The sequence below is a fragment of the Diabrotica virgifera genome, chromosome 6, assembly GCF_917563875.1.
Source record: "Diabrotica virgifera virgifera chromosome 6, PGI_DIABVI_V3a".
Classification (NCBI taxonomy): domain Eukaryota; kingdom Metazoa; phylum Arthropoda; class Insecta; order Coleoptera; family Chrysomelidae; genus Diabrotica; species Diabrotica virgifera.
In genome coordinates, this window is record NC_065448.1 from 226,997,460 (window position 1) to 227,012,696 (window position 15,237).

The following is a 15,237-nucleotide window of genomic DNA, read 5'->3' on the forward strand; positions in this document are numbered from 1 at the left end:
TGAATATATGTAATTTATTTAACTCAAAATACATTATACTCCTGTCACTAAATAGAAAAAAATGTTTATTTGACAAACAAACATTTATTTTCGCTTAAATTAAATCACAAACAGTATACCATTTTTCTAATTTCTGACAGCAGTCGAATGTATTTTGAGTTAAATAAATTGCATATATTTTTTCTTCTTTTTGCCTCCCTGGCATTTTTTTGCCACCCTGTGTAAATAATTATATTAATGTTTATACTAATGAATAGAGAATTGAACACCATTTCAAATGAGCTACCACATGATCCCTATTCCCATTTAAAAAAATCATCGATTACGTCATGACGCTCAGATGGATGACGTCCCTAGTATAAAATAAATGTAGATGACGCCAAAAAATTGTAATTTAAAAATAAACAACGACCTGTTTTCGGATTTCTCTAAAAAGTCATCCATTTAATAGAAAATGAATTTATTCCATAATTTAGCCCCTCTCTGTATAAATATTATATTCTGTGTTTGAGATTCATAGTTTTAAAACTTCTCGTAGAAGGCTTCGATTTTTGAGATACTAGATTGGCTAACGCGAGATTGCCTGAACCTGGAAGGAAAAACTTTGAAAAGTTCCCAATTGCTCTTTTGTACTCTCTGCTATAGTACTAGAGTATCCTTTGTTTTTTGTCAATAGTTCTGATTTTAACTAGGAGGAGCAACTGTCCATAATACTTTTTGTGGATAGGATATGGCCATTGATAGCCATTCCAACGTGATTACAAAATATCTCATTGTAGGTTATTCTTTAAATAGTCAGGTCTAGAAGAAATGAGACCTTCCACTTGCCACCTGGCACTTAAAATTGTGAAGGAGTCACCAGATTTGGTGTGTTTATATGTAATAACACCCATTACAATTGATTTGTTGAGTGCGGAGAAGTACTCAATAAAAGGTTAAGAGAGGGGCTCTGTGGAGTTACGTACATTGTATTAGAGGATATTAAATAATGGACTACCATAAGTGACATTCCACGCTTCAATGTTTCTTAACTTGTATACATCTATACGATATATCTGACACCGATAGAAGAAAGTTTAGCTGATCTGATGACCTAGGAATATCCTAGTATTGAAATTATCCTTATATAGAATCTCAGTGAGCCTTACTGTCTTACTTCTATGACCATTTTTGTCTCGTTAGGTCTGCTTTATATATAGCTCAGCAATATAACAACGGCTGGTCTACAAAGAAAAAAAGGTTTAATTAAAGAATATTCAAAAACTAATAATGATCCATAACTCCCAATTACTGAAGAACGAATTAAATACAGAAACTCAGTAATACCAGCGGAAGAACAACTTTCAGCTGACAACTTCAATGCCACCTGGAGATGGCGCACGTTGTAAAATGAAACAGCTGTACCCAAAGTATTCAATTTTCTGAACAGTCTGAACCTAACAGGTTAACCTAATCTGAACAGGTCTTGGAGTATACCCGCAAAACCTTTATTCATTAGGAAAATAGGCTACGCCCAGCAAAGATTATGGCACTCCACATAAAACTAACCGATGGGCACAGGTGGGCACAGATGAATTACAGGCATACCTAGAAGATCCAAAAGCTTTCGTCACAACTTCTCGTACACCTTCAATTTTTAAATGGATTCTGAATTGGATTTAAAGATACAACCTTGAATTTGTATCGTATTTAGTTTCCCCATTTATGTTTTATATTTATTGATATATTTATTCCCTGTATTAAGCCCAAATTTGATTTTTTGACCATATGTACATTTTTTTAGATAAAGCAGTTACATCGTGGGTATTATAATTTTTAACCGAGGATTAGCCTATGGAAAGGTAGAATTTTGCTACGTAGGAGGACGAAGGATTATTAGTAATATAAGACTAAAGAAGAAAGTGACGTGAGAAAGGCTTGTCAAGGATCCGTGTCCATGGTGCATTGCTGCGGGATGTTCACCTGGAATAAAAAAAAAAACAGTATACCAACAATTTCTATATAGCGAAGAGAGTATGAAAAAGTAATGTCACATTCGGAATAATATTTAAAGTATTGAGAACAACATTTCAGATTGTTTTCAAAAAATTTATCTTTTTGTCTATAAATCCTATCGCAACTCCGCTCGAAGAGTGTCAGAAATCTAAAAATTTTAAAATCGGCTTTATTGCACCAACAGTTTAATAAAACTATAAACTCCTATCTCACAAAGTGTCACGTCTATGAGTCAAGTATTTATCGTTAGATGATACTAGCGTCATTATACGATTATCCAAAAACAACGACGCACCGAACAAAAATAGTGTCCCATATCGACTTTTGCAAAATATTTGTCCATAAGACAGGGGTTCCCAAACTTTTTTGTACCACGCCGCCTTTTGTTGAGATGAAAGCTTCTCGCGCCCCCCTTTGCAATAAATTGTATGCGCCTAAATAGCAACAAAACAAAACATTTATTCATTCTGCCATAAGATACAACAATATCAGTTTCCATAAAATACAAAAATTATTAATAAAAGAAAAATATATTAGGTTGGTTAGTTAGATGGATGTGTTTGCGTTTTATTTACTAGTATGCCTATTCGTGGCTGAGTTTTAGTAAGTGCACAGCACAAGTCAGTAGCAGCATCAAGTTTATTCCGATACTTTGTTTTAATTGCCACAAGTGTTAAAAATCGCAGTTACTTGAAAAAGGCAAATATAAATAAAGAGCTTCCCGTGATACACTAAGATACACTTTGATATATTTTAACCAAAATGAAGGTTTGTCAATTATAACAAATTATTTGGCAGAGGAATCATGCAAAAAATCATTTGGATTTATTTGCAAAGCATCTTCTTGAAGTGATTCAGGCAGGGAGTCTATGTTGACATGGAATGGATCAGTTGACATTCTGTAAATAAAATTGTCACAAGTGTTTGAGAACTATTTCTGGAACTCTTCAATTAGGCTCTCCAAATGGTTTGATATTTGGATTTTCAAACTTGATCCTTCATAAATGTCCTTGAAGCGTGTTTCTTCTAAGATTGGCTCTACTTTAGAAAAATTTGAATATTTTCAGGGGTTTGCTGATATTTTACGCCTCCAAAGTTGAGTAATTAAGCCTCCATCACAATGAGTAACTACTATATTTGAGTCTTCACCCTGCAGTTTTAGGTTAAGGCTGTTCAACGAGGTAAACATGTCTGACAAATAAGTCAGCATTACTTGAGTACAATGTTTTTTGAAGGCCATGTTTAGATCATTTTGCTTTTGATGTTCCAAGGTGATTACTTCATCTCAAAGGTCAAATAATCTTGCCAATATGTTTCCTTTTGAGAGCCATCGAACATCTGTATGAAGTAGCAGTGTTTTGGGATTACTTTCTGAATCTTCACAAAGAGTTTTAAACAGTCGAGTATTCAACGCACTGTTTTTTTTATGTAGTTCACTACTTTAATACACAACTTTAAGACAGCCATAATAAGTTCATTTGGAAGAGTTTGTTCTACCAAGGCTTGTCGATGTATAAAAAAATGTATCCCAATCACATCAGCATTTTTCTCTATTACTAGTTGCAAATAGCGTGAGCTAAAACCAAGCATTGAAGGTGCGCCATCTATACAGATACTGATCAGTTTTTGCAAAGAGAGTTCACGTTTGTCAAAAACCTCTCACACTGCTTTCATAACATTAATAGCTTTTGTCGTGGTTTCTAGTCTCCAACTCTGTAGAAAAGAGTAGCTCGTCTTACATTCTTTCGTTTTGAATATACCGAACATAAAAAATTACCTGAGAACATTGTGCTATGTCAGTACTCTCGTCTAGCTGAATAGCAAAAAACGGCGATTATTTTACTGCACCAACTACCTGGTTTTGTATGTCTTCGGTCATATCATCATTATTTTACTGCACCAACTACCTGGTTTTGTATGTCTTCGGTCATATCATCAATGCGGCGTTTCACAGTATTGTCAAAAAGAGGTATTTGAGATCACTGTTGCTTACTCTGCGTTACCAGACACAGTCTAACAAGCGGTTAATTTTGAATTTTAGAAAAATAACTAAATTGAATTTAATGTTCAACTTGTCTCGCGCCCCCCTGATATGTACTACTCACGCCCCCCAGGGTGGCGCGCTCCCCAGTTTGGGAATCCCTGGTCTAAGATAAGTATGTATAAAGCGTAGTTTGTCGAGTTAAGACAGTGTATGTGAGTAATTTATTCAAAACAATCTGCGTATGTGCTCAAGAAAAGTGATAAGTGTCACTTTTGATAAATAATATTTCGTAAATTTTTCGTTATTTTATCTGTATAGTATCACAACTCAAAAAAAATAATTCTTTTTTTAATATTTTTAATATACTTTTTATAGAGCTTCAAAAACCATTGCAACTGACTAAAGCAGTTATTATTCTAATTTTAATAGTTTTTAAATTTAATTTAACCCGAAAATGTTGTAGGACAATTTTTAAACGTCGTTTTCTCGAAACTTTGATTTTTTGACTTATTCTTTGAGTAGATGTGCACTATCTTCTACTCATTCCAAAGAAGAATGTTTAGTAAAAACTTTTTAAAGAATGGTGAATGCGCCAGGTATAATTTCTTTTCTATGTGCAATGACCTCTATGCCGGCGGTTCTCAACCTTTTTGAGTGATGTACCACCTACAGTTATTTTTATTATTTTTGGTACCACCTATATTTTTAAATTGTATTATCAATACTTACTAAGTACTACTATTTTAATTTTTTCTGTGTTTTGTGTACCACCGCCAATAATGATATGTACCACCAGTGGTACATGTACCACAGATTGAGAACCTCTGCTCTATGCTATTGTTTATCTTTTTTATCCACATTAAACTTATCGTGTTTTTGGTCCAACAACTCTCTCTTCACACTGAGATTATATCCAATTTTCTTTACTCTTTCGTATCCAGATTCTTATTTGTCTCTAATCTTGTACCTTCTTTTGTTGTTCTTTCCTTCTTTCTTTCATGAGCTTCAGTATATTATTGTCATTCATCAAACTTTTTCTCTTCTCTTTCTTTTGTCGTAGATGTTATTCTTTGATCGATGTTAAACGATTCACTATATTCTGGAGTGATTCTTCTTCATTAGATAATAAGATGTAAAAAATAATAATAAATTCTATCTATTGATTTAATTTCAAACAAGAATCGAAAAATAATAATTATTTTATTTTACACTATCATACCATGCGCATTCGCCATATTTTAAACATAATTTTTTAAAAGTGCGGTGAATGCGCTGGGTATAAATTCGACTACTTTTGAAAACTCAGTTAACAATAAATAACACCTAACACACAACGAAACAATCAACCAGGAAAACAATTATTTCCCTTATTTTAAAGCCGGAAAAAGTTTAAAAATCGCCTCAGCTTATTTCGAGCCATCCGTTTTGCGAGGAACATTTCTATCTAGAACAAAGTCTGCCACATCTCCCAAGTTTGGTGTGGTTTTGCTTTATAATGGCGCGCGGAGACTCTGCGAAAACTTATGACTACAATCCGAGACGAACAAACAATGCTCACTAAATAAAGAAAATGTAAGAAACATAGAAAATGTTTTACTGTGTTTATAAAACGGTTTTAATTAAAGAACTCTATTAAAAAGTTGGTTATTAAAATGAACAGTTTGGAAGTTTTTGATAAATTAAACAAGTGGTAAATTATTTCGCAACCAAAATAGAATATTTATTACCAAAAAGTGTGTAAACTATGCTAACAGGATTTAGTCCAGGTTGTAAGACAGCTTCCGTAGGAAAAACGTTTGTGATTCGGTTTCTTTGCGGATTCCTGTTCAAAAATGTTCCTATAAAACAAATCAGGAGCTTGGAGGAGTAAGGGCGAACTGCAAAAACGATGTTTTGGGAAAACTGAGTTAAAGTTTAAAAACATGTTATACTCTAGGCTAATTAGCCAAATTCATGGAAAAGTTATTTACCAGCGATTTTATTGATGGAATCGAATTATAAGATCCTGTATATTAATAATATAGGTATGCAAAGTCCGCAGATAGTGTGCTACTTTTTTTATAAACAAAATGGCGCCGACAAATCGTATTTTTTTCAATTATTGCTCTATAACTCCAAAGATTTTAACATTACAACAAAAACACTCGAATAAAAATTCATAGAGATATGTTTTTCCCGATATGCTCCGACGAAAATTTTCCTCGGAAAATGCGGGTTTTCCCAACAAAAACTCTAATTTTCAAATAAAGTTTTAGGTAAGTAATTGTTAATGAATAATTAAATAACTTAGTGACATCAAAGCTTTCTTGGTATAGATTGTAATTCCAGAAGCGGGTGAAAATTAATCGAATATTTTAGCTACAATTCAATTGTTAATTAACAAATTACGATCGCAATAATAACCAAAATAATCATGATAAATTGATCAAACTTATAACAATTATAAAGATGAGATGCTTATTTAATATTTTATCGGCAAAATATAAATTTTTCGTTTTTTTGTGTAATTATTAAATTTTTAACAAAAAAATAGTTATAATACGCTGGTATAAAGAGTAAAGTACAAAAAATAGTTATTTACCAGCAATTTCATTGTTGGAATCGAATATTATGATCCAATATATTAATAATATAGGTATGCAAAGGCCGCAGATAGTGTGCTACTTTTTTTGTGTGTTTTTTTCAATTATTGGTCTATATCTCCGAAGATTTTAACTTTACACCAAAAATACTCAAATAAAAATTCACCCCAATTTAATTCTACATATAGGCATGTTTTTCCCGATTTGCTCCGACGAAAATATTCCTCGGAAAATCCGGGTTTTTCCAACAAAATCTTTAATTTTCAAATAAAGTTTTAGATAAGTAATTATCTACCAATAATTAAATAATTTGGTGACTTTCCCGGAATTTAATTGCGGTGAATTTTTATTTGAGTGTTTTTGTTGTAAACTTAAAATCTTCGGATTTATAGAGCAATAATTGAAAAAAACACGATTTTCGGGCGCCATTTTGTTTATAAAAAAAGTAGCACACTATCTGCGGACTTTGCATACCTATATTATTAATATATATAATCATAAGCTTCGATTCCAGCAATAAAATTGCTGGTAAATAACTTTTCCCAAAAATGGCCTATTCTCCGATTATTTCATTCATAGGAGATTCTGACCAATAGGAAGCTACAGAAATCTGAATTAAATCGATAATTTTTGATAATCTCCCGTCGTTAAGTATATTACGTCAGATGCCCTTCATTGCTACGAAACAATACATTCAGTGGCATTAATGACAATTAATGTTTTAAAAATTATAAAAGTGATGACTTTCAATCGTCAAATATTTATAAAAACTGTGTGTTTAATGGTACTTACATAAATAAATTACAATAAAATTTTGGTTTTGAACAGTTTTATTCAGGAAATAATCGCAACAAATTGCACTCGACCTCTGAAATTAATATAGAATTTTTGCTCTCGTGACACTGTGACATAATTTCACTCGCCTTCGGCTCGTGAAATTAAAACTGTCAAAGTGTCACTCGGGAAAAATTCAATAATTTCAGAGCTCTTGTGCAGTTACTACCGATAATCAGCCCAGACTATTAGAATAGTAAGGGCGAACAAGTGATGCTACTAGATAACTAGATTATGCGGTTTATCTTCGCATTTCTACTATAGCGTGCAGTCTACCGAGGGATACGGTGTATAATCTGTATTATTACAATGCCGACAAAAAATTTTTACAAAGTGAATAAAACGTGTAAATCTTAGGAATTATTATTTTAATTTTACGGCTTGTTCCCAACTAAAATCGTAAATTGATATAATACAATATTAACTTGTAAAATTACTATAATAATCCTACTTATTTATGCCTTATATTTACTTTGTAAAGATGGTTTTTGTCGGTGTTACGTTCTATCGATACATCGGCTCATTACTCCAATCCTTTCTCAGAAGCATTGGACAGAAGGGGTATTTCCATCTCTGCTCAATATCATCCTTTAGTACTTTATGATATCCCAGGCACATTTTAAAAACCACCAGGTCGGCTCGAGGATTAACAGGTAGTTATTAGTACTCCACTAGTAGGTATAATAATAATTTTATCTTAAAATTATCTCTCTCTCTCTCTCTCTCTCTCTCTCTCTCTCTTTCTTTCTCTCTCTTGTCGTTTCCCAATTACTGAGGATCGTGATTTCTTCCAATATTGTTAACAATTTTTTTTCCATTGGTCTCTATCTTCAGCTGCTCTAAAATCTTCGCAGAATGAATTATAGATTAGGGAAGATATTGGGTTCTTTGCGAATTTAAGAAACAGTTTCTCTTGGTTGGAAATGTTAGCCGTGGAATCGATTTCGCTACTGATACATAGGACAAAGCTTGGTTAGATGTTTGAGACATATTGATTGTTTGCTGTTATTGACTGCTACGCAACTGCTTATGTAGTCAAAAGCAATTACGTTTTTATCTTGAAATTATACCTAATTTAGCGTTTATGTACCTATTCTGGTAAATATGTATTTATTATAAATGTATTTTTTCCGTTGGGATTTAAAATTATTTGATAGTAACAATTAATATCCCATGAGCCGAGCTGGTATATTTTATATCGGGCAGTTTTAATCTTTGCGCCGACTTGGGACATTTTTAGAAGACCTACCTGTTTCTTGGGCCGAGATAGGCACTGCCCGAACAGAATAATGAAAGGCGCCTTTGTAAGCGGAAAGTTTATCGCCAATTATTAATAAAAATTACAATATACAATAAACTTTATGCAAACTTAGTTTCTCTACTATTACGCAAATTACACCCTAATCTTTTCCTACGGTATGGAAATCCTTCAGATAGATCTTAAAAACTTAAGAGGATTTTGCAAGATTTTTATGAAATAAAAAAAGAGGTTTAATACTTTTTATATTATACAAATTAATAAAATTCACAAATAAAGCTTCAATTGAATTCAATTTGATTTTTAAATGACCATTTTACGGGTTGGCCTTTACTCCTCCAAGCTCCTGAAATATTAAGGGTATCGTGCACAATTTTTGGAGAGAAAATACTTAGTCAATTATCTTAAACACATTACAAAGCTCATTTGAGAGCAAGAAGACTCCCTACACTTCTGACTAATCAAAAGTCCATTTATGTAGGTCTGGCGATAAAATATTAGTCGGAGAGATAGGAGCGGATTTTGTGCGTGATAAGTAATATGGAAAAACTATACGGGGATACGTTGAATTAGTTGTGTACATGGCTTTCACCAACAGCCGGAAACCAGAGTGGCTGGAAATAAGGGGTCAAATTCGCGGTTTTTATTATTTTTTTGTGACGCTCATGATCGAGATAGTGCACCAAAATTTGGGAATAAGTAGGTCATGACGCGACTAAGTAAAATCTCTAGGGGCGGAACGCTGCGTGGCCGACAAAGAGGTGGGGGTAGGGGTGAATATAAAAAATATAAAGGGTTTTTTGCGACGTTCGTGATTAAGATAGTGGACCAAAATTTGGAAATAAGTAGACCGTGACATTACTAAGTAAAATCCCTAGAGCCGGAAACCAGAGTGGGGGACGAGGGTAGTTATAAGGGGTCAAAATCGCCGTTTGTATTATGTTTTTTATGACGCTCATGTTTGAAACATTGCACCAAAATTTGGGAATAAGTAGGTCATGACGTAACTAAGTAAAATCTTCAGGGGTGGCACGCTGCGTGGCCGACAAAGGGAGGGGCGGGGGTGAATACAAAAAATATAAGGGGTTTTTTGCGACGTTCGTGATTGAGAGAGTGCACCAAAATTTGAAAATATATAGATAGAGCACCAAAATTTGGGAATAAGTAGACCATCACTTAGCTAAGTAAAATCCCCAGAGCCGGAAATTAGAGTTGGGGATGAGGGTAGTTTTAAGGGGTCAAAGTCGCAGTGTGTATTATTTTTTTTTGTGACCTGGCACAACATTTGTCCCCCACGCAGCGTTCTGCCACTGGAGATTTTACTTAGTAATGTCATGATCTAATTATTCCCAAATTTTGGTGCACTATCTCGATCACGAACGGCAAAAAAAACCCATATATTTTTATACTCACCCCTGCCTACCACCCCTTTGTACCCCAAGCAGCGTTCCGCTGCTGGAGATTTTACTTAGTTACGTCATGACCTATTTACGTCCAAATTTTGGTGCACTATCTCCATCATGAGCGCCACAAAAAAAAATAAAATCCGCGAATATTACCCCTTTTAACTACCCTCGTCCGCCACTCTGGTTTCCGCCTCTGGGGATATTACTTAGTTTTGTCATGGTCTACTTATTCCCAAATTTTGGTGTACTATCTTAATCACGAACGTCGCAAAAACCCCTTACATTTTTTTATATTCATCCCTGCCCCACCCCTTTGTCGGCCACGCAGCGTGCCACTCCTGGAGATTTTACTTAGTTACGTCATGACCTACTTATTTCCAAATTTTGGTGTGCTATCTCTATCATGAGCGTCAGAAAAAAAATAATAAAAACGGGAATTTGACCCCTTATAACTACCTTCCCCGACTCTGGGGATTTTACTTACTTATGCCATGGTCTACTTATACCCAAATTTTGGTGCACTATCTCAATCACGAACGTCGCAAAAAGCCCCTTATATTTTTTATATTCACCCCTACCCCCCCCTTTGTCGGCCACGCAGTGTTGCGCCCCTAGAGATTTTACTTAGGTACATCATGACCTACTTATTCCCAAATTTTGGTGCACTATCTCGATCATGAGCTTCATAAAAAAATAATAAATATCGCGACTTTGTCCCCTTATAACTACCCTCGGCACCAACCCTGGTTTCCGGCCGTTGGTGAATGTCATGTACACAACTAATTCAACATATCCACGTATAGTTTTTCCATATTAGTTATCACTTATCACGCACAAAATCCGCTACCAGCTCTTAGACTATATTGGTTTTGAAGGGAAGAGGATAACGATGTAATGAACATTTATTGGATTCACTACTTTCTTTGGATGCGGATCAATTTGTGTCGTGGTATATATTATAATGGAAAGATTGTCCGTAATTTTAATTAATGAAACAATGATATCGTGATGGAATCATTCTTCTCCACGTGCCTTGTCTATTCCAGAAATTGAAAATTAACATGGCTCTGACTTTGTTTACGACAGATCTGAATAGTTTGGTAGAAATCAATCCGAACCATTGACGCAAGTTTTAGAGCCATGAGCGTCTCCTCTTTCCTAGTACTTCTGTTATATATTTTCCCTTGGATAATTAGACAAAGTACCCTATATTTGCTGTGCTTCATAACGTGACCCAGGTATTCCATCTATATTTTTTGTATAGTTATTCCTACCTCCCTTTCCTTACCTGTCTATCGTAGTAACTCCTCGTTGGTGACATGTTGTGTCCAGGAGATACGTAATATACGTCGGTAGGCCCACATTTCGAAGACCTCTACGTTCTTCATTAATTTTTATTTATTTGTCGTATGGCAATTACAACACATTTAGAACAAAATTACAAACACTGGTAATATAGGTATATGACAAACTTTTAATAGTTACAAACAAACATCAAGTGTATTAATATAATCAATTGACTCGAAGTTGCAAACAAAAAGTCTTCAGGGCTACCATTGTAGGATCTTGAAGGACACTCTTCAATAATGTGGTCAAAGGTATGGTTCCCCCCACAGTCACATTGAGGAGACGGGTTCTTTCCCCATTTAGGTAGCATGTATGCACATCTCCCATGTCTGGCTCGGATCCTATTTAGAATGGACCTTGTTTTGCGTGGAAGATCAAAACCTGGTGGCTTGTGGGTAATGCAGGGTATGTTATTTTGCCATGCGTTCCATTCTTGGGACCATGCATTCGTGATTTTTAACTCCTCATGTATCATTCTTGCCGTTTTTATTGGTGGTTTTCTAGAGCGGAGACGGGTATTTCGTGCATCCTCGGTATCTTGGTGGATCGGCAGATTTATATTGTTCATGATCTTTTTGTATTCACGTGTAAGTGCGACAACTCCTCGTAAATGTGGAGGTGGGATGTGACTTAATACTGGAAGCCATTGGGTGGGAGTTGATTTAATTGTACCAGCTATCATCCTCATAGTGCTGTGCAGCTGAGTGTCGACCTTTTTTACGTGTGGGCTGTGTAGCCAAACTGGAGCACAATATTCAGCGGTCGAGAAACAAGAGCTAAGGCAGTAGAGTGGAGATTGAAAGCCGATGCTCCCCAGGTGGTACCGCAGAGCTTCTGTATGGTGTTATTTCTTGTACTCAACTTTGGGGCAGTTTTTGTTAAATGTTCTTTAAATGATAGCGTTCTGTCTAGTGTTACGCCCAGGTACTTCGGTGTTTTGTTGTGGGTAAGTGTGGTATTTTCAAACCGTATCTTGAGTTCTTTCCAGCCATTTTATTGTTCAGGTGAAAGCAACTAACTTCTGTTTTGGATGCATTTGGTTGAAGTCGCCACTTGCCAAAAAAAATTGCCCAATATATATAAGTGTGTCGTCAGAACTTCTTCAGACGTTTCTAGTGTTTTGCATCGTGTAGTGAGGGCCCAGTCATAGGCTTTCCGAATTTTCTTGATTGTGTTTCCGGCATATCTGCTAAGTATAAGCTAAATAGTAGTGGAGAGAGCACTGACCCCTGTGGTAGGCCATTCTTAAGTTTCTTTCGTTGGCTGATATCTGTGCCCATCACTACTTGACACATTCGGTCGTTGAGCATGATATCTATTAGGCGTGCTATTGGTTTACAGGGGATTGCACGGAGAATTTTGTATATAAGGCCTTCTCTTCATACTGTATCGTAAGCTGCCGAGAGATCAATAAATGCCGCTGAAGTTTTAAGCCTTCTTTGGAAACCCGCTTCGATATAGGTGGTGAGTGACATTACCTGGTCCGCGCAGCTTCGTTCTAGTCGAAAACCTGCTTGTTCGACTGGGATCACCTGGAAGAGTTCTGTGCTGATTCTATTATATATAAGCCTCTCTAATAGTTTGTAGATGGCAGAGAGAAGCGCAATTGCTCTGTAGTTTTTTTTAAGTTGTCGGCGGGTTTGCCTGGCTTTAGTATGGCTATTATCTTAGAGCGCTTTAGTTCTTGTGGAATATTTCCAGTTTCCATGATGTCTGTGAAAAATCGAGCCGGCCAAACTTTTGTATACTTGCCACAATTTATTAGGAATTCAGGGTGAATATTATCAAATCCTGGTGCTTTTGCTGGATTAACGTCTTTAAGAGCCTCTGATATGTCTTCGCTGGCGAAGGGGAGGCAATGCTCCGTTTCTGTGGCTACATGTTTTAAAGTTTTAAGTTCTTTCTTTACATAGATGGTGTGTGCTTTATCCTTTGGTGCCCTGGATATATGTGATGCTACGGCATCGGGCTTTACGGCTGCCTCTCGGCGTTTCGTACGGACACCACTTCCTAATTTTCTTAATAATGACTATGCCTGTCTGCTTGATTTCTGGAAGTTTAGACTTTCTACTGTTTCGGTCCACTTTTGGCTTCTAGCGGCATCTAGGCTGTAAAGTAGTTTATCCGCTATTTCTTGGTCGCTAGTTTCAAGAAAGCTCTGATATAATTCCTCGCTATTTTCTGACCAGCCAGGGATATATTCTTTGCGATAGCCTCTTGGTATGTGTTTTTTGGCTACACTTAGCACGGCACCAAAAAATCTGTGGTAGTTTTTGATATTAGGTGTAATCCACCCTAGGCATTTATCCAGATCCGCAGAGAAGTCAATCCAGTTGGCCTTTTTAAAATTCCATCTTGGACGTGGGATAGAACTAATTAAAGGGATTTGCGTCCCTACTTCTATTATTACTGGTCGATGTTAACTGTGTGAGAAATTAGTTAGAACTCTTCGTGAACCCCCAAAAGTTAAGTCTTTGTTGTTGGTCGAAACGAAGCATAGGTCGGGGTTGTATTCCCGCTTCCATGCCGCGGATCTGAAGGTTGGTCGATCTTTGGCATCAAACAAAAGGTACAGGCGTTCATCTTCTGCCCATTTTATTAAAGCATCACTATTTTTGTACTTCCACTCTTCATGATGGCTATTGTATTCTCCAACGTATACAGCAGGGTGAGGATGTTCTTCATTAATGTTGCGGTTATTATCCACGCCTCCATTCCGTACAATAAAACCAGAAATACATAACATTTGAGAAGTCGGATTTTGAGAGGTTGGGTGACGCTTTTAGAAGTGAAAATTTGCTTCACTTCTTGATAGTGAACATTTTTGCTAGTGAAAGACACTCTTGCTTTTTCTATCCTTATACTATTATTTTCGGGGACATAGAGCCAATAATAGAGCCATTGCCATAAAAAGGGAGCGAAAGATTTGTGTAGCAAATATCTCACGATAATTGCTCTAATTGCACACTGCTGTAAGATAAGTTTAAACATAATTCTATAGAGAGTAGACCCTATTTAATTCCTGAAATTGAAAAAGAAAGAACCTTTTGTCCTCGGACGTGGTATTAAGAAAACATTTTAAACGTACCACAGATTATAGAAAAATCCGGAAAACTCAATAGCGTAACCTATAATATATGCTTCATAGATTATAGTAAAGCGCTATCGACCTAGACAATTGGAGTAAACTGTGACAGGTTTTGTCTGAAATAGCAGTCTCAAATCATCTAACAATGCTAAATAAAAGCCTATACAATTACAGATATGCCAGAGTTACAGTAAATGGGAAACTAACAAAAGGTTCAGGGTAACTAATGCCGTCAGGCAAGGCTGCACAATAAGTCCAATTCTGTTTAACATATTAATCTCAATGGATAATGCAGAAACCTATGTAGGACTGAAATGGTAGCATCACTATCAGCAGGAAAGAGATTTACAACTTGAGATATGCAGATAGTGCAACCATCCCCGATAGTTTCGAAGTTAAGAGAATTCGTCTGCAACAACGGATTGAAAAAGTAAACTTAAAAATGGGTCTTAAATTAAACAGAGACAAAACAAGAATTATTAACATTGGCAGATCTAACAACAATAAAAATCATCTTCCGATGATAAACAATATCGCCGTTGTAGATAAATTTGTTTATATCCAAAAAATGAGGCTATACTGGAAAAATAAAGCGCCAATCAGTAATTATTGAAGAAAGCTCTACGGAAAAATTAACAAAATTTGGAAAAATCATAAAATAACTATCGATACAAAAGTGAGACTGGTAAAAAATTTAGATTTTCCACTTTTTATCAATTCATCGAAAATCTGGAACCTTATGG

General features: G+C 35.5%; 1 protein-coding gene across 1 annotated transcript in view; it reads right to left on the reverse strand.

The window, feature by feature from the left end:
• Positions 1-334: 334 nt before the first annotated feature.
• The window catches only part of LOC126886311 (zwei Ig domain protein zig-8-like), a 146,264-nt gene continuing 131,361 nt past the window's right edge, over positions 335-15,237 (reverse strand). Inside the window, exon 4 of the mRNA XM_050653185.1 lies at positions 335-1,962. Coding sequence (XP_050509142.1) covers positions 1,853-1,962 — 110 coding nt within the window. The 3' untranslated portion in view covers positions 335-1,852. The remainder of the gene's footprint in view (positions 1,963-15,237) is intronic.